General features: G+C 41.9%; 1 protein-coding gene, 1 long non-coding RNA gene and 1 other non-coding gene across 9 annotated transcripts in view; 2 read left to right on the top strand and 1 right to left on the bottom strand.

Annotated features, from left to right (window-relative positions):
• The first annotated feature begins 16,765 nt into the window (after positions 1–16,765).
• Positions 16,766–25,071, top strand: LOC114198129 (uncharacterized). 5 transcript variants are annotated; one of them, XR_003607038.2, is made up of 6 exons: positions 16,766–16,919; positions 17,617–18,051; positions 20,340–20,484; positions 22,565–22,600; positions 23,103–23,317; positions 23,447–25,071. It is a non-coding gene; the product is annotated as an uncharacterized LOC114198129 (long non-coding RNA). The 5 variants fall into 5 exon arrangements; XR_003607037.2 differs by having other exon boundaries at positions 23,103–23,577; positions 23,911–25,071; XR_003607036.2 differs by having other exon boundaries at positions 17,766–18,051; positions 23,103–25,071.
• Positions 21,582–21,708, top strand: LOC114198144 (small Cajal body-specific RNA 15). Its single transcript, XR_003607043.1, has one exon.
• Positions 22,128–25,866, bottom strand: part of FSD2 (fibronectin type III and SPRY domain containing 2) — a 45,721-nt gene continuing 41,982 nt past the window's right edge. For all 3 annotated transcript variants that reach the window (XM_028089426.2, XM_028089427.2, XM_028089429.2), the window contains one exon: positions 22,128–25,044. In XM_028089426.2, the coding sequence (XP_027945227.2) occupies positions 24,792–25,044 (253 nt within the window). In that variant the 3' untranslated portion in view covers positions 22,128–24,791. The remainder of the gene's footprint in view (positions 25,045–25,866) is intronic.

Below are 25,866 nucleotides of genomic sequence, written 5' to 3'. Positions count from 1 at the left end.
GATTTTAAAGGGTCTTTTCCAAGGTTCAAAGGACACAACCAGGATGAAACCCCAGACATTCTGGCAGCTGAAGCCCACGGGTAACAACGCAGAGCAGCTACAGTGTCTTTGGCTGATAGGGCTGTTGAGAGAGCAGAACGTACATCCTCATGAGGTTTCAGTCCTGGCTTGTTACAGCTAAAGCTTCATGTCCATCTGTATCCAGGATCATTGCAAGAGAATACATTTAAAGGTCTTCAGATCAGGAAGATCACCACCAATATCTTCCTTGCCTTTCATAATCATATCAGTCTTCCTCAACAGAAGTCAGAGACTTATAGCGTCCAAAGAAAACTGTAGGGTTTGCTTTTGGTTTTTGCTTTTACCAACTGACCCTTCTCACAGCCTAGAAGCAGCACCGAGGATCTATCCCCTGATCTTGATTATGTTACTCTCCTCACCCGACAGTTGGTCCCTCCCTCCAGTGGAATGCCAGGAACACCCCACTGCCCAGCCAAGGAACAGGCTAATGCAACTAAGAACCATTTTTCCTGTAAAACAGTGTTTTATCACAGATAACTGCCATCATCTGGTCTCTTCAAAAGAGCACGAGTTTTTACATGTAACCATGAATGTATGTGAATCCGAATAGACTGACTCATCTGTGTTGAACTTGGGAAAACCTTTAGGGTGCTTCTGTGGAATTCCTGCATTTGCTTTTCCTTGTGGTTCTGAGGTACCCGGAGGAGAGAGAACTCATTACCATCCTCGATCTACCTGCACACATGTATGAGAGCATCTGAAGGCTCAAATTTTGAATATTTAGGATGTGAGTGAAAGGAATAAGGATCCTGGAGTCTGAGAGGTATGTTTTATATTTGTTTAATAAGTTGGTCTCATCTACTTATGGCTCATTAACTATTTATTATCCGCCAGGCTTTACTGGTCAAGCTATTGGAGGGAGGAACAACAGGAGGGGAGTGACCCACTGCAATCCCCAGAGGACAGAGTCGGCATGATTTGTTGATACAACAGACTCCGACCACCTTTTCACTGGAGACATTCTACACAGGAAACAGTTGGGTCTTACCTGAGCGTGCGTCGGTTACACTCTGGGTGATTCAAAGATTTTACAACTGCGCCACCCCATCATGCTCCAAGGTATTTTGGGCCACGTTTATATTTGTCAGATTCTTCTTTGTGATGAAGAACAGACGCAAAATCGTCACAACAATCAGAAGTGAAAACATCCCTCAAACATACAATGAAGACACAGATAGGTGAGAAATAACCCAAACTAAAAATTTTGAAAGTAACCAGAAAAACCATGTGAATCTGAAATTGAGAACCCTGTAAAAATCTTGAAGGAGACAAGCTTAAGATAAATAAAGAAGCTTATGGGCCACATACACTATTTATTTGAACTGAAGAAGTAGTTTAAGCAGAAATGTTTGCCCCAATCTTATTTGAGGATTATACAACTCACAAATCACAAATTCACCTTTATTTTGCAGAAACTGTCAGACTCTAAAATGTGTATAGAGGAGCAACGAGCCAAGAGCAGCTAAGACACTCTTAAAGAATAAGGTGGGAAGACTCATCCTACCAGACATCAAGTCTTACTATAAAGCTATAGTAATTAAGACAGTGTGGTACTGGTACAAGATTAGACAAAATGACTAACAGAACAGACTGGTGGTCCCAGAAACATTGGTGAACCAATATTTTAAAGTTTGTATTCTAGATAACGTGTCCATTTCATAATTACAGAAAAAGTTAGCTAAAACAATGAAATAAGATTAAGAAAATAAATGTGCCTCCCACCACTATTTATACTCCAGGTCCGGGAAGGGGTGGATATCACCAACAAACTGGTGGCTAAAGTCACAGAAATGATTTTCGAGATGTTTTTGTTCAGTTAAGGAGGTGATGATACCACAGGATGCAATGATCCATATCTTATTCCAAGGAGAAACCAGGAAAAATCGTATCTTAACTCTACCAGTTTTGTAGTGTCGTAAGAACAGCCTGGCTCTTTCTAAATGACAGGTTGTTTTGTTGGAGAAAAAAAAAATGCCCATGTAGTTGTCATTGCTGGTGCTCTTCTTTTCTCCAGTAGATCAAGGTTTCCACCTGTTGCTATTTTCCTTGTGCCTGAATGACTTCCTTTAATATTTCTTGTAGGGAGGGGATGCTGCTGATGAATTTTCAGCTTTAATATGTCTGAAAGTCTTTATTTCACCTGTTTTTGAAATAAGGGATAGAATTGGTACAGCATTCTCACCTGACAGGTTTTTTTTTTCTTAGTGTTTAAAGACGTTGCTCTAATACTTCTTACTTGCAATGTTTCCACCAAGTTATCTGCCATCATCTTTACTTTTGTTCTTATGTAATATCTCCTCCTACCGCAACCCCCCCACCCATACGATTGGTTTTAGATTTTTTTCACTGGTTTAAAAAAATTTTGAGTATGATGTGCCTGGTATATTTCTTTCTTATTTCCTGTTCTTGGGTGTTCATTGAGCTTCAGTCTGTAGATCTATAGTATTCATCCATTTGGGAAAATCTTGACCATTATTTCTTCAAATATATCCTCCTCTCTTATCTTTTTTTGGGATTCAAATTACAAGTACATTAGGCCACTTGAAGTTATCTGATAGGTCACTGATACTGTTCATTTGAAAACAAAATTTCTGTATTTCATGTTGGATAGTTTCTATTACTATGTTTCAAATTCACTAATTTTCTGCAATGTCTAATCTGCTATGAATCCAACCCAGTTTCTCATTTCAGATGCTGTACTTTTCATCTCAAAAAGTTAAACTGGGATTTTCGATCTTCCGTTTCTCTACTTAACTTTTTGAATCTATGGCATACGGTTCTTAACAACTTTTAATGTCCTTCTCTGCTAATTCTAGTATCTTTGTTCTGGGTTGGTTTCAATGATTATTCACGCCATTTGGATTGCATTTTTTTTCTTTTTTGCATGCCTGGTATAATCATTGATTAGATGCTAGACGTTGTGAATTTTACATTGTTAACTGCTGGCTATTTTTGTATTCCTACAAAATTTTTGGAATGTTGATGTAGTTCTAAGATGTAATTATTTGGAATCTGGCCCTTTCTGGTCTTATTTTTAAGATTTCTTTGGTGGAATGGATATATGACATATATGATTTACTTTTAACCCATATAATAACTACCAATAAAGGTCAATTTCTTTTTCTTAGTAAAAAAAAAAAAAAGATTTGTTTGGTGGGACTAGAACTATATTTAGGCTAGGGATAACTATTCCCCACTAATGAAGCAGGACTTTTTTTAGTATTCTCCCCAATGTCTAATGAATTATGAGTTTTTCCAGTCTTGGTCTTGGGAATAGGCACTACTTTTGGTGTAAAATTCTTCCAGGTGGTTCTTTCGCTGACAGCAGGTTTCCTCACACAGGAGCTGATCAGTACTCTGGTGAATAGTCCATGTGAACCCAATTTCTATATTGACCTATCCAGCTCTCTCCTCAATGGTACACTGTCCTGTAAACTCTAGCTGCGCCTTGGTCTCCCTGGACTGTCACCTCCATGTCTTCAATTGAGTGAGTCCACTGAAGTACCCCCCCGTACATATTTTACATTGCTTTTATTTCTCCTATCAATACTTTAGTTTGATACAATAGTAGATAGATCTATTGACTTTTATATGAGGAAATTATCTCCCAACTTTTGTGCACCTCTTTTATCCTAATTGGTTCCATTACACAGTTTAGTCATTGTTTCTGTATTTTACACACAGATTCTAAAATTTCAAAGTGAGTATATAGCACTTACAAGATTATATTTCTATAAATATCATTCACTGCGGGACCAAGGAATAAGATTATATTCAAAGAGCAAGAAATGTACTTCTATCACCAGACTTGTGCCACTTCAAGGGTCAAGGTCAAATCCTTTTACACTCTGGTAGTTGCTTACAATCATGCTACATTTTAGTTTTTGCACTTGGACTACCATGTTCTTATAAAACTTTGCTTTCCCTGGCATTTCTAATAACTGCTTTTATTTGACAAAATGAAGCATATACCATTACTTCTTTTGGTGATGATCAGCCCCTTAATTATCCTGTTTAAAAGGAATCTTCTTTTTCTTTCAAGGAATTCTTCTGATCCTTTGGCATCCTGTCTAATGTAGACCCATTATTTTTCAGGCTTGCTGCATAGCTAACATTCTAGGATTTTTTTTTTTTTTTTTTGGTCTCATTGCATTCCTAGGTTGTAATCTTTTTTACTAGATATTTTATTCTCTCCAAAGAATACTAGATAATTTCATAAAAATGTAGATATGAAGTACAAGTAAATTCTTCCGTAACTGAAATACCTATTTCCATTTTCTATTTAATTGTTTGGGTACAGAATTCTGTATTCAAAAACCTTTCTATTCAGACTTTTGAAGGTCTGCTTCAGTATCTTCTAACATATATTTTTGCTGATGACAAAACAGATGCCAATCTAATTCTCATTTCTTCTTAGGTAACTTCTGTTTTCCTTCTCTGGAAGCTTTTAGGCTATTATCTTTAGTATTCAAAAATCTTTCAAGGGTTTGTAGCGTGTGTGTGAGAAGACACTGTTTAAATTCACTATGCTTAGTATTTTTTCGATAAAAAGACATGTACCTCTGAGTTACCTGAACTATCATTCTTCTTTTATTTTTTTCCTTCTTAAATTCTTTTAGGTATTTAGATTTTTCTAGACTAACACTGTATCTTTTTTCTAATTATCTTTTTAGGGAAAATGTATTTTTTATTCCAGTACTATTAAATTTTTATTTTGACAATCATTTTAATTTCTAAGAACTTTCTCATTCTCTCATTCCTTTTCCATGCTAGCCTATTTTTGATTTATGATGCAGAATCTTCAAATCTTTCCATAGACACTAAAATTTTTAGTTACCCTCTCAGGCCAGCTATTTGCTCGTAAGGGGTTTTCTTACCTGCTGTTGGTTTTCTTCACAAGTAGTAAATCTTCACTGAACCCTTAAGAAAATTTACATAAAAACAAAGGAGCTGGCCTCTGAGTGGCTGGCTGAGTTTCCTCTGCTGCTGGGAGTTCGAATTCTCCAGCTGGCCTCTTTGTGGAATGGGAGGGACAATGTGAACTCTGCACACATAGAGGGCGTGTCAAGTGGGAAACTTCATTTTAGGGTACACAGGCAGAGGGCAGGAAAGAGGACCCTTCCAAACGCCCAAGTGAGAAGGGCTTTCCCACACTGGAAGTGGGAGCCTCCCGAAGCCGAAACAGTTCTCTAGCTTTTGTTTCCAGTTTAGTGATGGCTACAGCTAACCCAGTCACTTCATGCAGGGTTGAGGAGAGCCACAGCATGAACAGGGGTCATCTGTCCTGTCAGTTAATCCCTTTGCTGTTAGTCCTATTTCCACTCTCCATTTTCTGCTCTCAGCCTGCAGCCTCCTGGAGGTACTCCTGGGAAGAAAGCCTCCATGCCTGCTAAGTCCTCACTTGTAAACATTCCAGGCTATCGTTTTCTTTACTCTGGTTTATCTGCTAATAAGTTCTCGGCTCATTACCACTGTGGGATAAACAATCAGTCCAGGAGGTAGTGAAGCATCCCGGTGAACATCTCAGGGAGCAGGGGGAAGGAGACCTCAAGGGTCTCTAATCAACAGTCTTCGTAACAAGTGTGTTCATATGTTGCAGTTTTACGGCCTATGTTTAAAATCATCCAACTCCTTCCCTGTTATAAGTAAACGATCATCTAGTTACCCAAAGTTCCAGGTAGATTTTCCTTCCAGAAGAAAATGACTTTAATCACAAATCCCTACATACCAAATGCCAATTCCAAATCTACTCTCCCTTCTATTTACATTCATTTATATTCTAAAATTTTCATGCCTCTCTTGCCAAATTTTTTCATTAAAATCAATTTCTCAAAATCCCCTCTAAAGACTGTAAACCTTGAGCTAATTAGCCTAAATCGAAGGCTGGACCTTACAACTTCGGTGGACAAACCATATCCTCTCTTGGGCCATGGTCTGAGTGGTCAGACTGGCATCCACTGGCCATACATACTGCATATTACCAACACCCTTTCAGAGATAATGTGGTTCTATAGACTATTATATGGATATTTTAAATGAATAGCAATATTGAAATGAGTCATTGAAATAATATTAAGTGAATAAACAAGTGTACAAAATTATTCACATATAGAACAAATAAACCTTAAAGTAGTTGGTATTAATTTAATGAAGTTGTGGGCTGAAATATTTTAATTCCTTTCACAATACCCTAATACCAATTTAGTAACAACAACAAAACAAGCATTTTTTACACAAAAAGAAAACTCTTAAGAATCAGTGGAACTTTGGGGAAGAAAAACTTGTATTATAATGATTATAATGAAGACAAAAGACTTATTCAGAACTCCATTAGAAAAAAAATGAGTCAGGGGCGCCTGGGTGGCTCAGTTCTTGGGCATTTGCCTTCGGCTCGGGTCATGATCCCAGGGTTCTGGGATCGAGTCCCGCATCGGGCTCCCTGCTCCACGGGAGGCCTGCTTCTCCCTCTCCCACTCCCCCTGCTTGTGTTCCTGCTCTCGCTGTGTCTCTCTCTGTCAAATAAATATATAAAATCTTTAAAAAAAAAAAAGTCATTTACAATTCAACTTTTCCTTAATAGATACAGGTTCCAGTATTTTCATCCATAACCAGAATCCCTACATACCAAATGCCATATAGAAGGAAAGCTGCAGAACACAGTCTGCATTATATTCTGCATTTTATAGTTAGAATGACTCAAGGCCTCCCACAGAAACTTCATTCCATAATCTTCCACAAAATTAGCCCTTAAATTCAGGTGAATCAAGGTCTTGTTGCTTGGGAAAACAGTTACCAGTTCACTGCTACTCTGTCTTCCCATGATAAACAGTCTAGACAGTAAACAGATATAAGCAAGCATGCATGTCAGTTACTATGTATTCTGTACTTCTACCTGCATCCAAACCCGTCTCATAGTCTATATTCACTGTTCCCCTTTTATTTCTCACCTAGGATTTATTTCTCACCTAGGACTCCGGGCCCCATGCTCAATAACAAAACTGTATGTGTTTTTTTTTTTTTTTTTAAGATTTATTTGACAGAGAGAGAGAGAGAGAGAGAGAGAGAGTGCACAAGCAGGGGGAGTGGCAGGCAGAGGGAGAGAAGCATGCTCCCACTGAGCAGGGAGCCTGATGCAGGGCTCGATCCCAGGACCCTGGGATCATGACCTGAACCGAAGGCAGACGCTTGACTGGGCCACCCAGGTGCCGCAAAACTGTATGTTTTAATCAGCTCAGGCTGCCAAAACAAAATACTAATGAACTGTTGGCTTCTCACGGTTCTGCAGTTTGTAAGTATTAAGATCAGAGTGCCAGCATAGTTGAGTTTTGCTGAAGGGTCTCTTCCTGGCTTGCAGACAGCTGCCTTCTTGCTGGGGAGCAAGAAGGTGGGGAGGAGAGAGTTCTGGTGTTTCTTCTTATAAAGGCACTAATCCCATCAAAAGGTCCCCGTTCTCCTGACCTCATTTAAACCTAAATATCTCCCAAAGGTCCCATCTCCAAATACCATCACATTCAGGGTTAGGGCTTAAAATATTTTTTTTTTTTTTTACAACATATACATTTTTTTTACAGAGGAAGTGAATCACTATGTTGTACACCTGAGGCCAATGTAGAATTGTCAACTATACTCAAATAAAAAAAAATTTTTTTAAAACATACACATTTTCAGGGGAGAGGGCACATTTCAGTCCACAGCATTGTACCTACTCAGGAGTGTCCCTTCTTATGATAGTAATGATCAAACTCATAAACAATTTGAGAATTTGTTAAGTGTCACACGCTTATATGGGTAGGTGCACTTATTATATAGGTGAGGGAACTGGGTCTAGCTCATTAACTAGACTCTGGTTACAGCTAGTAAGCTGTCGTAGAGCTAAGATTTTTAGCTCAGGCAGTTTAACTGTAAAGCTCAAACTCCTAATTCTCTCCCTATACTGCCTTAACTGGAGGAAAAATCATTTTGAGATCTGAGGAACCGAGTTCAGGAATTTACTATTTTAGTTGTTACACTTTTGGAACTGGGTAGAGAAGAGTTCCAAATATCAAAGTGATTCTTTTGATAACTACTTGTAAGAAAATAAACCAGACCAAAAAAAAAAAAAAAAAAAAGGCTGACAACAGAAAGAGCTAAGAGAAAAGCACAACTTTGGAGAGTATACAAACACCAGTTCGAAGGGGGTGACTCTCTGAGTGCCAATCCAATGAGACACACCTTGCAGAAAGCACCTGGAAGTGATGACCCATCCAACTTGCCACGTAGGAACCGAGTAATGATGGATCACTCCCTGGCTCAAGTGAGGGCCTAGGGAACCAGCACTGATGCAGATACTGCTGGTGAGTGTATATCTGCATTCCTCCTGGAGAGGAAATTTGAAAATACCTATTTAAAGCTTCATATGATGTTCTCTTCACCAAATAAATGTAGGTACTTAAAAAGTCAAGATGTACACAAAAGTTATGTGCAAGGACAGTCATGATATTATTTCACAAGTCAATTTAAATATATTCTGGTTATTAAAAACATGCTAATTTTTAAAAAGTTCAGAAGATACAGAGATGTTTAAGGAAACTGAAACAAAGAACTTTGGATATTACCTCTCAGATTTAACCGCTGTTATAATTGGGCTCTCCCCTCAGTCACATGTATGAATCTAGTTTATACTTTTATAACTCGTTGCTTTTTAACTTTTTAAAAACATACTCATCTTGGAGAGTTACTGATGCCAAAAATAGATTCATATCACTTTTAATGAATGCCTAGTATTTGTTGCATGAATAAAGCATCATTTAATCAACTCTTGGTGGACTTTTATTTGTTTTTAATGGTGGAAATCAGAAAGCAGTGGCGCCTGGCTGGCTCAGTCAGTAGAGCGTGTGACTCGGGGTCGTGAGTTTGAGCCCCACGCTGCGTGTAAAGATTACTAAATAAAAAACTTAAAAAAAAAAGGAAAATCAGAAAGCAGTGACACAGAATTATTATATTTGCAAGACTGAAAACACTGACTTATCTCACCCTCCTAGAATTTCATTAAAACAGTACTTAAGAGATAAAAAGAGACATAAAGATCAAGACAAGAGAATGGAAAAAAAGGACCATCAGTGGATCAGAGATTTCACAATACTTGCGAAGACAGGAAGCTGATGAGGAATGAAAACAGCCAGGGGGAAGTAGTAGAAACTGTGGAGGGTGAGATAAAACCAAGGAAGAAACCAATGTGCTCTACAGATTGCTAGAAGGGTCCAGAACCAGGAACCACTGAGTGCGGGGATGAGAGGCAGGGCCAAGAAACTGCGTATGAAATAGGTGTCCCTCTCTCCAACCCAGCACAGAATGCCTCACAGCCACATCTACCCCCAGGATGGGAGAAGCAACGGAGAACACTCAGAAATTCCCAACCCACAGATACACAGAAAACACTGAAACGTTATTCTGTACATACATTTAATGGCTCCATAGAAAATACCCTGCATTCAGCCACTTAGGACAAAATGCCAGCACTCCTGCCCCATCATCTTAGAAGCTGACAAGTCTCTCCTGAGTACAGAGAGGTGATAATCCATTCATTACCTCATTCTTAAATATGAACAATCAAGACCCTCAGATATTTGAGGAGGTTTCCAGGATGAAAAGATGGAAGTATCATCTTCCAGTAGAAAGATTAAAAAATAAATAAATAAACAAGAAACCACCCTGATTGTGAAGGGAAGAATTAATTCAGGGAACAGGGGAAAACAGACACATGGAAGAAATTTCACCCTTAAGCCAGTAACAGGATGCTACAAAGGAGTCACAAAGAACAAAAACTCCTGAAAGGTCAAAGTAGGGCTGAAATGAAGTCAATAGAAGGGCATGAAGATAAAAACTGATGCGATCTTCAACTAAATAGCTGAACACGCAAATGGAGAGAGAGACAAGAGACAGAAAATTAACCTGGAACTTCAACCCTGAATTAACAGACATTCCAGGAAGAACGTAAGTAATAAAGTGAGGAAATTAGAGAATTTCTCACAATTGAAGGGCAAGCGCCTTCAGACTGAAAGGCCTTACTGATCACTCAGGACCTGGTGCTGGGGAGAGGGGACCCCTGTGCATGCCAGGGGGGCAGCCGCAGAACAAGCTGGGCGGGTCCCTCCAAAGGTTAAACATACAATTACCACAGGCCCCGTCAACACCACTCCCAGGGATTGTCCCAAAAGGACTGAAGCAGGCATTTGAATGAAAACTTGTACACAAATGTTCACAGCAGCACTATCCACAATAGCCAAAAGGTAGAAAGGACTTGAATGCCTATCAACTGATAGACATGTCCATATAATGGAGCATCAATTGGCCATAAAAAGGAATGAAGTACCTGATAGATGCTAGCACATGAGTGAACCCTGAAAAAACTGTCCTAAGAAGCCAGTCACACAAGAACACTCCATGTACACAAAATGTCCAGAAGATGCAGATCTCCAGCAACAGAATCTTTTGTCTACAAAGTATTCCGATCAGTGGTTGCTTAGGTTGTGAGGAAAGGGGATGACAGCTAAAGGGTAGGGAGCTTCTCTTTGTGGAGATGAAAATGTTCTAAAATAGGCAGTGGTAATTGTTGCGTGCATCTGTGAATACACTGAAAACCACTGAATCGTACACTTTAAGTGGGTAAGTTGTATGGTTGTTAATTATATCTCAATAAAGTTTTTTTAAAGAGAGGGATTAATCACTTCAAATGCCTGAAAGAAATCTAGAGGTAAGTATTCTTTGGATGGGGCTCAGAAGACAAGGTGAGGAAACAAAGTCCAATGAGGATGAGAAGGAGAGGTGGGGCATCGGAGCCCAGAAGAACAAGCGAGTCCCAGATGGGAGAAGACCTCTTCCCTCTGATAGGGTGGAGGTAAGGGTGTGTGCTGAAGCAGTGTAGACAGCAGTGCTCTCCTGAAAACGGAGAGGAGGCAGAGGCTGCCTCTCGCGGTTAGGTGAGGGTGGAGGGGGCGCTTGCAGGGAATCACACGTTCTTCAACATCGCTGGAACACAGCACCCAGCATTTAAGTGACTTGCCTGAGCGCTCTCCCAATGCACTGGCAGCAAGCACCTGCTGTCAGACTGGGTCTCCCTTCTCTCGTCTCCCCTGTTTACGCAAGTTATCTTGAATTCATTTACAAAACATCTTCACACACCGAGCATCCAGGCGTTGTCCCTAGTATTCCTCACACAGGAAACCTGTTTTTACCACCTTTAATCATCTAGGCATCACTCTCGTTCTGAGATTCAACTTCGCATTGAGAGAAATCAGAGTCCGAACACTGATTTAAAATTTACAGGTCACAGATTATGGGAACGCTTTCCACAAAGTTCACACAGTCACAGGGTAGAGGTCATTCTGTTTCTGCTCTGCTGCCTATAAAGCAAGTCTTCCAACCTTGATGCCAAGGCTTCTTTCACAACTCCAAGTCTATCGGCTACAGAGGAGGAAGAAAGGGAGGTGTATCACAGGAACTCAAATCTGACCGTATGATTAGGGAAGGAGGCAGGGCAGTGGAAAGAGAAAAGCGGGGGAAATGAGGTAAGCAGCACTGGTCCTAACCTGGAGCCTCTTCAGTGGGAAATTGAGGGAAACCGTGGACAAGGGCCCGTGTGCTTTTGGCCCCAGAACTCCCGTCTCCCAACTGGCTGTTGTTGGGAGGACCCAGGGACTAACATGAACGGAGGTGATTTGCTTCCTGTCTTCAAGCCTTCCTGTGTTCACCCTCTCCCCTCTGCGCTTGGAGTAAAAAGAACACCTTTCTCCCCTCCACTGCAAGAGCCCTAGCAGGACCTCTGACCATATTAGCTTCTGATAACTCAGAACTAGTTGGGCAGCGTTGAGGCAGGACGTGAGGATGCAGGCTGATTTCTGGCAGGACAAAAAAAGCAAAAGCAAGGAGGTAGTGGGTCTGGGTTTTAGTCACCTCAGAACCTTTCCAGGACAAATACTTATAAAAGGAAAATAATCTTTACTAATGCAAAGTCTAATCCATAACTTCCTGCAAATCTGCTTGTGATTCCTTAGAATAAAATTAATGACAACTGACAATGGTGATACCACAGTATTGGGAACTACTGTTTCACATCACATAACATTAAGGGTTTTTTTTTTTTTTTTCCCAACATAAAACTATCCAAGCTCTAGGCCTCCATGCATCTGCAGATCCCCTCAGCATGACAGCTGGCTTTCTGCATGGTTACTGCTAAACTTTCCAGGTGAAAAACTAAACCCAGATTGCTCATTTGTTATATCTATAATTTCTTCTTTTACTAGAAATGAAACTTAAAGTAATATAACAGATTTAAAATAAAGAGGTGAGCTATAAGAAACCAGAGAGGTAAACAAAATAAGGAATGGTAACATTAACATCAGATAAGGGGATATTGGTTAGATATAAGTTAAAAGCATTAAACAGCATAAAAAGGAACTTAAAAGAAGACAAGGGATAGTCTTTTTTTTTTTATGTTATGTTAATCCCCATACATTACATCATTAGTTTTTGATGCAGTGTTCCATGATTCACTGTTTGCATATAACACCCAGTGCTCCACGCAGAACGTGCCCTCTTTAATACCCATCACCAGGCTAACCCATCCTCCTACCCCCCCTCCCCTCTAGAACCCTCAGTTTGTTTTTCAGAGTCCATCGTCTCTCATGGTTCGTCTCCCCCTCCGATTTGCTCCCCTTCATTCTTCCCCTCCTGCTATCTTCTTTTTTTTTTTCTTAACATATATTGCATTATTTGTTTCAGAGGTACAGATCTGTGATTCAACAGTCTTGCACAATTCACAGCGCTCACCATAGCACATACCCTCCCCAATGTCTATCACCCAGCCACCCCATCCCTCCCACCCCCACCACTCCAGCAACCCTCAGTTTGATTCCTGAGATTAAGAATTCCTCATATCAGTGAGGTCATATGATACATGAAAGAAGACAAGGAATAGTCTTGTGTGAACCACTGACACAGCAGTTAAATATATAAAGGAAATCTTTTAGAAATTCAAGAAAAACTTGTTTAAAAATGGTGGAAATTTTAATCACACCTCTTCTAGAATTAGACTGATCTAGGAAATATATCAGAGAATTGGAACTCTAAAATCAATAAACGTGAATACTAAAACCAGTAAACCTGATGGAACAGAGGCATAGAACTTTTTAATTCCAAGAAGAAAATATACATATTTTAATACCCACGGAATGTGTAATCATTGATTAGGTACTTGCCAAAGAGGAAATGCTTAGTTAAAACATATGGAATCTAATTCTCTGATCACAATAAAACTGGAAAATAATACAAACATGATCACCATCATGCAGTGCACTTGACCTTGCAGAGTGATGTATGTCAATACATCTAAACTCTCAATAAAACTGAGAAAAGAAAATGATTGAAAAACTTAACTATTTAAAAAAAAATGATATCCAATCCTGAATAACGCTTGGATCAAATGAAAAAAAAAGACAAAATTACAACATATGTAAAAAGCAATGAAAAAGAGAACACTTTATACCAAAAACTATGCAACATAAATACAAGTTGTATTCAGAGGCAAATTACTGCCTTAAAAAGTCTTCATCAAAAATGAAAGATTAAAAATAAAAGCTCTTAAAAAAATAAAGGCTCTTAGGTTAATATTAAGAAATTGGAAAAGAACACAAGAGAGTAGGAAGAGGGGAAAACAGAAAACAGTAAGAGCAGAAAAACGCCAAAGCCGATTCTCTGAAGCACTCAACAAAAGAGAAAAATCCTCTGTGAGTCTGATTCAAGAAAAAAGAAAACAAAAATATGTAAGGTTAGGAATGAGGAAGTGAACAACTCACGTGCAGAACAGATTTTAAGAATCACAGTAGAATTTCATACACAATACAGTGGACAACTAATTTGGAAAACCTATTGAAAATGGAAGACTTCCAAGCAAAATATAAATTACAGTTGATCCCCCACAAAAGAGAGGAGTTGACTTTTTAAATGATCATAGAGGAGTGTGGACACATCATTTGAAATCCAACATGTAATACTGCATCACATAACAAGAGTTTCACAATTGATTTCTCTCCTTGGCTTTAAAAGAGCAAATAATTCTGAAGTTGCTTAAATTATTTCAGACCATTACCATATAGACCAAAGTAAAATATGAAATGATCCCTACAGTTATTTTAAGGGATCCAGTATAATTTTAAATACCAACATGTGATTAACACAGTACCAAAAAAGCTCCCCTATATATCAGTCTGACTAGTAAGACACACATTCTAAATAAAATACCAATAAATGGCACCCAAGAGTGTATCAAAATATACTCTGACCAAAGAGAATTACTTGGAGATCCCGTCAGTATTTTAGTAGGCACTGTATCAAAACCGTTTCTTAATTTATGATAAACTGATATACTTAAAACACTGAACTTCCCATACTGGAACATGGAATCTCCATTTGCCTGTCTTTAATGTCTTTTCATAATTCTTCATATTTCTCATAAAAAGTCTCTTTTGTGCAGTGTCTTCATATTGGGTTCCATTTTTCCCATTTTATAAGTGGTATATAAGAAAAACTTAAGTGTCTCTATGTAATTTATTTAGCCACTTTGCTGAACCATTTAATTAGTTCTAATAATTTGTAATTTCATTCTTTTCCATTTTCTAGAAACAAAATCACATCATTTAAAATAGTATCTTCACTTCTTTTCTAACATTTTTGTCCTTTTCTTGTTTTGGCTAGAAAAGCTAGCACCATGTTGAATATTAGTAGTGAAGGTAAATATTCCCTTTTTTTCTGAGTTTAGTGAAATGTTTCTACTGTTTTATCATTAAGTATGAAATTCACTATCAGTTTAAGTGCTTTTATCAAGTTGCTATATGTCTATTCCCATTTTAAGTGTTTTCGATCAAAGGAGGTATTGAATATTTTCAAAAAACACTTTATCAATTGAGACGATCATATAGATTTAAACCTCATACAGATTTAAGCTACAATACAGTGATTTATAGAAACAGGCTTTCTAATGTTAAATCATTTCCGGGATAAAACCTTTTTTGTTCCAGATGGAGGGCACGACTGAATTTGCTAATATCTTATTTTAGGGCTTTGTATTTATGGGGGTTTGGTAGTTTTTTCTTCTTGTGCTACCTTTGTCAGGTTTTGGCATTACTGGGATGCAAACATAAAATGATCTGAACTCTCCTTGATGGCAGCACTCCAGAAATAAGGGACAGCATGAGCAGAGACACTAGGATGAAAAATAACAGGGTATGCTCAGAGAATAGGATTTAAGACTTCTTAAAATGGCCTAAGTAACACAAAGTAGGTTTGACTCAAGTTGCTAGTTAATCTTCAAAGCACAACTCCTCTGGCAAAACACTTTGATTTACTGCTCATTTTACATACAGAATAGAGTCCAAACTCTTTAGCTTATATTCAAGATCCCTCCTGCTTTACTTCACATTTCAACCTGTGTTTTCTTGTCTGTGATGTTTGTTTGCCTAGAATGCTGGGTATGAGCTATGATGGCACATCCAAATCCTACCCACCTATCAAGGGAATAGCTCAAATGTCCACGAAAACTTCTTGGGTCCAACCGAACTCCGTTTGAATTCCTACGTACTACAGCAAATTCTCAGCTTTTGGCTTGCCAACTTCTTAAGCTCTTTGACAGCTATATGAGGTTGGCCAGTGTCACCCCCGCCCCCCGCCCCAATTCATGTCCTTCCCAGAACCTTAGAATGCGACTTGATCTGGAAACTGTCATTGCAAATGTAATTACTTAAGATCAGGTTATACTGGAGTAGGGTGGTCCTTTGTCCCGGAGGACTTCGTCCTTTTAAAGAGAGAGAGAGAGACACAGAGAAAACACCCTATCGGAGTTAAGAGATCCGAGTGATGCAGCTACAAGCCAAACAACTCCTAGGATGGCTGGACACCACCGGAAACTAGGAAAGGCAAGGAAGCCTTTTTTTACCTAGAGTTTCAGGGGAAGCATGATCCTGCCGACATTTTCATTTCCGACTTCTTGGTTCCAGAACTTTAAGAGACAACACGTTGTTTTAAGCCACCCAACTTGGGATACTTCGTTACGACAGCCCTTGGAAACTAAAACAAGGGCAATTTTAATTTGTAATTTCTCTTCCTAACCCCAACAGCGCTATGTCCCTAGTCCAGTTGAGAACTATGGAGATAACTCAAGCACTTGCATGAGTGGACAACAGCAGTAGTCAGGAATTACCAGACGCTCATGAGCTCCTGCTCTGTAAACCACGAACAGCTAATGCTCACTAAGCGGTAACCATTATGACTGCAAGGTATGCGGCTACGCAGATAAACGGAAGGCAGAAACTAAGTAAAATACCGGGCAGCTGGCGGGGGGAAGGACCTCCATCCCCCGAAGGACGCTCAGGAGGGAGTTCTTGAGGAGACGGGAGTCTCCAAGCCGCTCTCCCAGGCCCCGCTGAACAGCTCAGCCCTCTCCCCACTCCCCACCGCCCCCCGCCCCCGGGAGCCCAGCAACAGCGACCTCAGGCCAGGGGTCGCTCCTACCCACCCCCGCCGCCACTGACTCGCATCCGCACGCTGCCGCGACGGCGCGTCCCGCTGTGATATGCTGTTGCGTGGGGGCGGGACTTCCTCCCCACGCCCGGAAACCGGAAAGGGCTCTTCCACCGGAAGGAGAGAGGAGGAGTCGCCGCGATCAGACGCGGGAGGGCTGGTCTAGGCTGTGGCGTGAAGTGAGGCTACTGTCTGGCCACCGGCGGGGCGGGCGACGGCAGCGTCCTAGTAGGCAGGCTGGCTGGTGTGTCGGGTTTCCGGGAGTATGGCGGGGAACCGGCGTAGAGGTGAGAGGTCGACGTGTCTGTCGCGGGGTCCGCATCACCAGCGAGCTGGGTCTTGTTCCTAACTCGTGCTCAGCTTTCTCGTCTAAAAAAAAACCCAGTTCGCTGGTTCACGGAGCTGTGGTGGGGATATATGTGGAAGGGAGAAATACACGCCCAGAGTAAGGTTTAAGGAAAAATCATGCTGTAGGTGAATTTCACATAAGTGGTGGCCTGTGTCGCTTAAGGGATGTGACGCGAGGGCCTGTACGGAACCAGACGGTTTGAATCGGTGACTCCTGCTTGAGGCAGCAGCACCTGTTGCATTAATTTGAAAACATAAACGCACGGCCGGTCGTTTTTAAGCTTCCTCAATCCGCCGGGAACGTCATTTGGTGTCGGAGGAGGAACTGGGTCATCGCCCCTTGGTTCAGTTTACATTGAAGCATAGAGGAGGCAGGCTGAAAGTCACCTAGCTCATTAGTGACAGAGCCAGGCCTAGGAGCGAGATTTCTTCATTTCCAGCCTAGCATCCTGTCCTCCACGTCTTAACTTTTTTGGGGGGGTTGCTAAGCCGTCTTTTTCAGGGAGTGAGGACGGTGGGGATGCCCGTTTAGGTGCAGTATGAATCCAACAAAGGCAAAGTCAATATGTGTCAGGAGTTAGAACTGTGTCATTTATTTACGTTCTATTTTTTAAAAGATTTATTTATTTATTTTAGAGGGTGCAGAGGGAGAGAGAAAAATCTCAAGCGGACTTCCCATGGAGCCAGACAAGGGGCTCGATCTCATTCATGGCTTGAGCCGAAATCAAGAGTCAGACGCTCAACCGACTCAGCCACCCAGGCACTCCCATTTATTTACATTTTAGATGCTGTGTAGACGGAGAGGAGTCCGACATGTCCCTTCTGTCACTTCCTATTCAGCATTGTATGTGTAGTAACAAAAGGAAGATGGAACTTGAGGACCTGTTACATACCTTTGCACAGAGAGGCCTGAGTTTGATGGATATGTGCTCACCCTGCAAGACTTGCAGCTAACTATTGTCAGAGTTCTCACTGTGAACACTTGCTGTCACAGCCTGTGGAAATGTTTACCTAGAACGCTATCTGAATCAAACCAGCCACAATGGACTTGTCAGTTCGCCACAAGTCCAGGTGAGATGCTGTAGGGTACCCTGCAGTCAAACCTCCGCTGTCTTCGGTAACACTGCATTTGGTGCTCATGCTGTTTAAATGTATTGTGCATTGTCTCTGTCATCGCGCTCATGTTTGTAAATGGAAATGTCTTGTAAGAAAGTGCATAAGCCTTAGAGGTCTACCAAACAACTTGTACATTAGCAAGTATTGAAAAACGTAGGCGAACTCTTACTACTGAGAAACTCATTCAACTAGATTTTCATTGTGGTGAAGCAATGAATGCTCTGTATATTAAGAACTTTCAAACTTTCTGGCCTCAGGACCCTCCTATAAAATTATTGAGGATTCCAAAGAGCTTTTGTTTATGTGGGATTATACATAAAATGGGTATTTTTAGTGTTAGAGGTTAAAACTGAGAAATGTTCTAAACACAAGAATATACAAGCACACGCTGTTGTCAGTGATGAATGTCTGGTTTAACTCTGTTCTGTACGTTCATGGAATAAGAGTGAAAGGGACAAGTAATGTCTCAGTGTTATTATGAAAGTAGTTTTGACCTGACTAACCCTCTGAAAGGGTCAGGGGCCCCCACAAGAGCCACACCCTGAGAACAACTGCTCTGTGCAAAGGTTCCAAAGAAACTTGAGACGATAAAGACATGATTGCTGTTGCAAGTGATGGTGACATGAGCAGAAGTATTACTTAAAAATGCAGTAACGAGCACAGTCTTTTATTTCCAGGACACGTATAATTCCAGGCACAAGGAACACATCTTCCATTTCGTTTTCCTTTCCTCCTTTTGATTTGTATAGCGCTTCAGACAGCGGTTCAGACTAACTCCTAGAGAGTCCAGGCTAAGGAGAGCAGACCAGCTGTTGAGTGGATCTGGACACGGACAGGCTGTAGGCCGTTTCTGTTCCCCTCACTCCCCTGGCCATTTCACCCTTGCTCACCTTCTCCACCAGCCACCACAGCAGGTCACAGTCTGCATCCCCCTTCTCTCACTTCCAGAACTCGAGACTTTTCAGTGGATTGGTAACGGCACAGAAACGTACCCACTACTGAGTTCATAATGATTACATAAGTAGGTAATCGGTGTTTAAAATACCCTACAGAAATCCTTGGTAGACAGTTATGTGTGGTTATTTTGGGGAGATTGGCTTGAGATTCTTTGAAGGGCTGGGAACAAAGATTTTTATTTATTTATTTTTGGAGAGAGAGAGAGAGAGAGAGAGCCCAGGGGGAGAGGGAGAAGCAGACTCCTCACTGAGCAGGGGGCCCGACATGGGTCTCGATCCCACAACCTGGAAATCATGACCTGAGCCCTTAACCGACTGAGCCACCCAGGTGCCCCCAGAGTTTTCCAATTTAAAATAATGAAACCTAGGATCTGAACATTCCATCACTTTTTAGGAAAGGATGAGATTTCAAGAATAAGAGATGCCTCCATATATGTAGGATTTTCACCCTATGTCTGAAATGTAAGTTTGGCTATAATTTTGGAGGAATGAGGAAGTCTCTCCCATAAAATGATTTTTAAAAGACACTTGACATTTGAGGAGGTATCACCTGTGGTCTTTATATTGCCCTGGGGTTGTTGTTACCTTTACAGCATGTCATTTCTCCATGAAAGTCTTAGATTCTCAGACCAGCAGAGAGTCGTGGTGTGGTGTGCTATCAGATCGGGCTCTGTCAGGGCCTTCACTTCCACTCATCAGCCTCCAAACATACAAACCGAATTGATGTTTCAGAGCTTTTAAAATAAGGGCTCTCTTGGGCGCCTGGGTGGCTCAGTTGGTTAAGCGACTGCCTTCGGCTCAGGTCATGATCCTGGAGTCCCTGGATCGAGTCCCGCATCGGGCTCCCTGCTCAGCAGGGAGTCTGCTTCTCCCTCTGACCCTCCCCCCATCTCATGTGCTTTCTCTCTCATTCTCTCTGTCTCTCAAATAAATAAAAAATCTTTAAAAAAAAAATAAGGGCTCTCTTAAGAATAGTCAAAACTGCAATAAATATTAAACGTGAGTGTTAGAGATCTCTGGCAGTGATGGGAAGGAAGCATTCTAAACATCTTCCTCACACATCAGATTCTGGTAAGCCCCCTCCCACTCCCTCCAGGTCAGAAGGGGCTCTCACTAATGGGATTATGTGGTAGATCCTTCAGGTGTACTGGGACAGCAGAAAGGCTAAGAATCACACTCTATTTTTTATCTCCCTCTCTTCACCCAACACATAATTTAAAAGTGCTTTGCTTTCTGATGAAGAGATTTAATTTGGAAGACAATTTGATGTCCCTTACCTCTTTTCAGGTAAATGAGCTCTTGGAAAGCAGCCTGCCGTTGCTTCCGTGTTGTGACATTCAGAGATGAGGAGATGCAGTTCCTGCCTCTGGTTTGCATACAGCCAGGAGGTGCAGACGTAGGTCGGTAGTTGCTGTGTGCCACTCCAAAAGAGGTGAGTGTGTGGCAGCGAACTCAGCCTGGGAGAGGGAGGTATTAGGAAGTGCTTCCAGGAAGTGACCTTTGAGCTCTACAGTCATTAGGTGGACAAGAAAGTGTAGGTCCATTCCAGGTGCCTAGGGATCTGGGGCTTGTTTATCAGGTATCTTCTACCTTTCTTCAGAGGTCTGTCCTCAGGCACTTCTCTTGTTTTCCTTCTCTCTCCCTGTCCATTTCCCCCTTCATTGGGTGGGTGTTTGGGATATAAAAGAAGTCAGAGGGTAGGAAACTTTCTGAGCGGCAGAATAAGATGACAGGTTTACCAAGAAGCAGTGTATGGACTCTGGAAATCCATCTCTAAAAACTAAGTTCCTGCTTTGTTAAAATGCATAGCGGGGAAACCTCAGTTTTGTTGATTGAGTGCTTTCCTAGCGAATGGATTATATTCTTGTCTCCAGTCCCTTCTTCTCGAATTTAAGGGCATCTCTTAAGCCATCTAAGCCTAGGAATGGGCATGGGGGAGACAGCAAAATGAGAATCCAAGTTCCTACTACAAAAGCATTTTTATTGGCTCTGTGTACATGACTGCATGTTGTTTGAGCTCCATGCTCTGTCGCTGAATTGTCATCATTCAGATCAGGGATAGTTTAATTCCACCAGGATTTGAGTAAGGTGAAAACAGAGCAGAAAAACCTGATACTGTCCAAGTCTGGGAGAATGAAGAAAAAGCAATCCCATCAGTGAATGGGGCTTAAATTTTTCCTGGGGTTGGGGGTAGCAGAAGACAAGCAGGGAAGTAGTAGAACATGATCTATGTGACAAGAAGTAGCACCTGTGCCGTAGCTGCTCTAAAATAACTACTGCCTTGGGGCATCATGCCCAGCTCATTGTCATGCGCCTTCTAGGAGACTTGCTGACTGGCTGGAGTCTTCTTCCCAAAGCATTGACTCTGATTTTGCATTTAGATTCCTTAACTATTGATTGCAGTGAAGAAAAATCTCTGAAAACTTCATTAAAACTTTATTAAAACAGTTACCTAAAAGTGCTCAATTACCATTCCTTTCATGTCTTGACACCCTAGAGGACAGTGCTTCAAAAGCTGGACTTGGTCTTCTGGAGACTAAGAAAACAGAGTCCTTGAAGTCAAGCCGACTCTGCTGTTAGCCTCCTAAAGGAAAAGGTAGATAGAACAGGTCTTGTTTGCAAAATAAATTCAAGACCTACTTATCTACCAACAGCAAGCACACACTCTGAGTTGTCTTACTGTGGAAAATAGGAAGAGTAAATTAAGAGATTAGAAAGGGTGGGAGAAGGTAGTGGACCCACGAAACTCTTACTGTACTAACTGATAGGAGGGTGGCTAGAAATTGGAGACGTTGTTTAGGAAAGTTTAGGAAGACAGGACCTCCTGTGGTGCAGCCTGCAGGGGGTCCAGCAAGTTTTCTGGGAGCTGAGCCTCCTGGGGCAGAGACCAGCACAGACTCAGTTACAGAATGCCGTGGCAGAGTGACTTGTGACTTGTGCTGCGGGCGGCTACCAATGTGTGAGCCATGTGAGCTTCTGCTTCTGACAAATACCGGAGGATGGGAAGTAGTGAGGAAAAGGCCTCGGTGCCCGTGTAATGGCTCTGCTTCATACTGACCACCAAGCACGTGCTTCTGAAATATTTTATTGAATGTGTATAAGTGATTGCATATCATTGTCTGAACCAGCAGGAAGTCAATTATTAAACATACACGTTTCCAAATAAAAGGCAATTTAATTTTACCAGAAACCAATGTCATTTTATATCCCAAGTCTTTCACCAACTTTCTAGTCCCATCTCAGGGTGCCTTCACATTGGACTGTTCTGAATTACTAAGCCCATGGTAGTTTACACTCAGATTCTGTGGTTATTTTACATATTTACATACTCCCCTTTGTTGAGGGAAGCCAAAGCTTATGTTCGTAACTTGCTTAAGGGTTACACAGTGAGACAGGTGAAGCTAGGAAAAGAACAGACTGACATGTTCTGTTTTAACTGCACTGAGTCAGGGATTGTGGCTACAATCGTCTGACTTTTTAAAAATCTTTTTCTTTGTTTTGTTTTTTAACAGATTTATCAGCAGGTTGCAGGTGAACATGGCCTTGAGGTAAATCCTGCCCCTTGCTGAAATGTAGTTTCAGCAGACTATTCATGATATTTTAGGAACTGGAATATTTTACAGAAAAAAATGTTTTGTTTGGTTCTGTTCTAGACTTATTTTTTCTTCTTGTAGAAGAAATATGTTTAAACAAAAGTTCCTTATGCTGAATAATTGTGATGCTTTAAGCTGGTCTTCTGCTTTAAGTGGATTTTAAATGTCAGTGGTCAATGCCAATTGTAGATGTTTTTTTCTTGGTCAAATAAAAATTTCACTCAAACCTTATAGGTGTCGAGTTTTTATCATTTTATCCATGTTCGTATTGCATGTGAAATATTCCATAAAACCTGTTAGAATCCGGAATTCAGACTTGCCTTATCTGTGATGCCCTACTTCCCACCTGGCAGTTTCTGTCTCAGTAGCTGAACAGTGTCGAATACACGCATGTGTCTATTTTGTCTATAACATGAACCCTGTCTGTGCTCAAACTGGCTGTACCTTCCTGTTTCAGGCCAGTGATCCAGCTTGGCAGAACAGGCATGCGCGCACATGTGTGTGTGTGTGTAAGGAGCTGGAAGACTGTCAAGGTGAGTTGTTAATTCAGGAATCTGAGCTGCTGTTCATATCAACAGGCAGAGTTTGGAGACAGAGGAGGTGTTCATCGTGTGAGACTTTGAGTGTGCTGGAAAACAAGTTGCGGAGCTTTCACTTCACCCAAAACCTTAGGTGAGGAGATGAGGATCATGTCTGCTTAGAGAGGCATACACAGGGCAGAATACTAAATTGTCTCTGAGAATTGCTTCGCAGATGGAGTCATTGACTCTGCATCTTGCATCTTAACTTACACGCCGGAAGATGCTGTGTGCAGAGCTTTTAAGCGACAACCAGACACCTGGGCTGGAGAACCAAGAATGCAGCCGGTGGGGCCGGGTCCTGTGGTCGCAGGATGGGCAAAGGCATCCAGGCAAGAAGTCCCGGAGTTGCTGGTGAGGAGACCGCTTCACCCACCAGTGCTCAGCTTGGGTCTTCGTGGGCTGGTGTCTTCTTTTCAGAAACTGCGGTGCATTTGCTGCTCTTGCGTTCATCGTTAAATCTCCCAGTCCTATGAAATGGGTACTATTTTTTCTTTGTTTAAGGGAAACAGGAGCTCTTGAAGATAGTGGGACTTTTCTAGGGTTGAAGGCAAAGCAGCTACAGAGTAGTGATCAAGCGTAGGCCTTCTGATTTCAAATCTGATTTTCCTTATGGGACTGTTCTAGGATCAGCTGCCACTAATGTCTGTTTTTTCCCTGCTTACCACCCCCGCCTCGCCGATGCAGTTAAAGTACCACACTGATGTGGAGGCTGCTGTGTGACACGAAGCGTGCAGCGGTGCGGAGGGCTCCATTTCCCCAGTCTTGCCATCAAGCTGCAGGGGCCCTTCTGGGCCTTTATACTGCCTCCCCTCCACGCTGTCTCCATCTCCTGGCCGCGCGTTCTTTGCTGCGCTGTGAAAGAGCCCTGCCATCCCTGACCCCGAGAGCAGGGAGAGCCTAGGAGCAGTGGTGGGGTGAAGAAGATACTAATTTATTCTATATGTGCTGTGTACCACCTGTTCGTTATGTGTTAGCCCTTAGCAGCTGGATGATGAACAAGACAGACACTGTCCCTGCGTTCACAGAATTAGGCGTGGGAACGGGGTGTCACAGAGTGCTCAGCCGGAGATCCCCTCATCACAGTGCCGATAACCGCTGGGAAAACAGGAGAGGGCAAGGCCCTTGGCTTCCCTGCTTCTCTTTGTGGACGGCCCCTCGCCTTCTCAGTTCTGTCCTGGCTGCTGGCGACACGTCACTTAGCATCCCTTCCTTTCCTGTGCCCCTCAGCCCAAGCTCTGCAGGCCTTGGAGATTCAGATACTTTGCCTATAAACCAATAGACCAGTACAGTCTGACCACTTGAAAGACTTCTGAGTTCATGTTGGCCGAGCCCTCCCGTGACAGCCGGGCCCGGTAATGACTAACCTAACGTCACACGGGCGGCAGTGCGCAGGACTAGACTCCAGGTCCGGTGAAATGAGTGTCAAGCATGCCAGTCGGCCAGAGGTGAACATGAGCCGGAACTGTGCCGGGTGCATGGTGCCTGAATGCCCAGCCCTGCCGGCTGAGAAGTGAGTGGCTTACAGGAGTGGGTACGGGAGAGAGGAAGCCGGGCATCGGAATGGTCTAATAGAAAGAGACGTGCTTTGGCATTGCAATGCCATTCCGTATCTTCAGACAGCCAGGCTTTTCCAAAGAAAAACAGGGATGCACAAATCCGTGGAGCTGACAGCTGAACGTGTAAAGGTGCTGAGAAATGTCCACGTTGAAAAATGACAATTTTGAATTTTCATAGTCTAATAGAACACCAATCTTCCTTGGGGACACTGTTATTCTTATATCTGGAGTCGTCTCGTTGTGCAGGAACTCATACTTATGCCTGAAAATTAAATGTTGATACAACAAAGATTCGGAAATTCTGTAGATGGGTTATTTACAGAACATCTCATATTCATTTTATTCAAATACTCCTATGGTGGTGGTATTTTTTTTTTATTAACTACCAAAACAGGCCATTTCCAAAATTATATGTCTCTTTTCTAAAATTTGTCCTAAGAGACATATTTTTAAACTCCATTTGTTTTTGAGCAGTCTCTTAACCTAAAAAACTTAAATACAGTAATATAAACTATTGCATCGAAATTTGTGTAGAAATAGATGTTTTAAAACCTTGGATTTTAAGGATCAGACGTATAAAGCCTTTGATTACAAAGACATTTGAAACAGGCAGCCTCGTGATGTTTCATGTAATAAAATGGGCCTTTTGGGAGAGTACTGTGCACGAGTACTCAGGCACAATTCTTAAACCTTCAGCCTTAGCAGGGCCACCTGGGAGCCTGTCACCGTTCACTGCAGTGTAAGCCCAGGACCCTCTCGCCATGCTCTGTAGCTTGTGTGCTTTGAAAAATGGCTGGAACCAAAACCAGCCACAGGGACTTCCTCCCCCTGCTACCCAGACATTTGCAGAGCTCAGTGCCCACACGCTGGTCCGCGCACCCGGGAGGAGCACTTGGAATAGTCCCCGAGTGTGGAAGAAAGCCAGCCCGTCTCACCTCGTCTTCCCCTCAGCTCCTTTTCTTAGCTAAGCAGCCCCCAGAAACTTCCCTTCCCTCCACCTTCCTCCCACCACAGCAGAGGAGGCAAGACTAAAGCAAGAAACGTGAGTCAGCTAGGGTACCCAACCCTCGTCCTCCACTCCTAA

The sequence above is a fragment of the Eumetopias jubatus genome, unplaced genomic scaffold (genome assembly GCF_037043125.1).
Source record: "Eumetopias jubatus isolate StellerSeaLion01/CBP00866 unplaced genomic scaffold, mEumJub1_p1.0 scaffold_7, whole genome shotgun sequence".
Taxonomy (NCBI): domain Eukaryota; kingdom Metazoa; phylum Chordata; class Mammalia; order Carnivora; family Otariidae; genus Eumetopias; species Eumetopias jubatus.
This window is presented reverse-complemented; position numbering and strand designations above follow the sequence as displayed.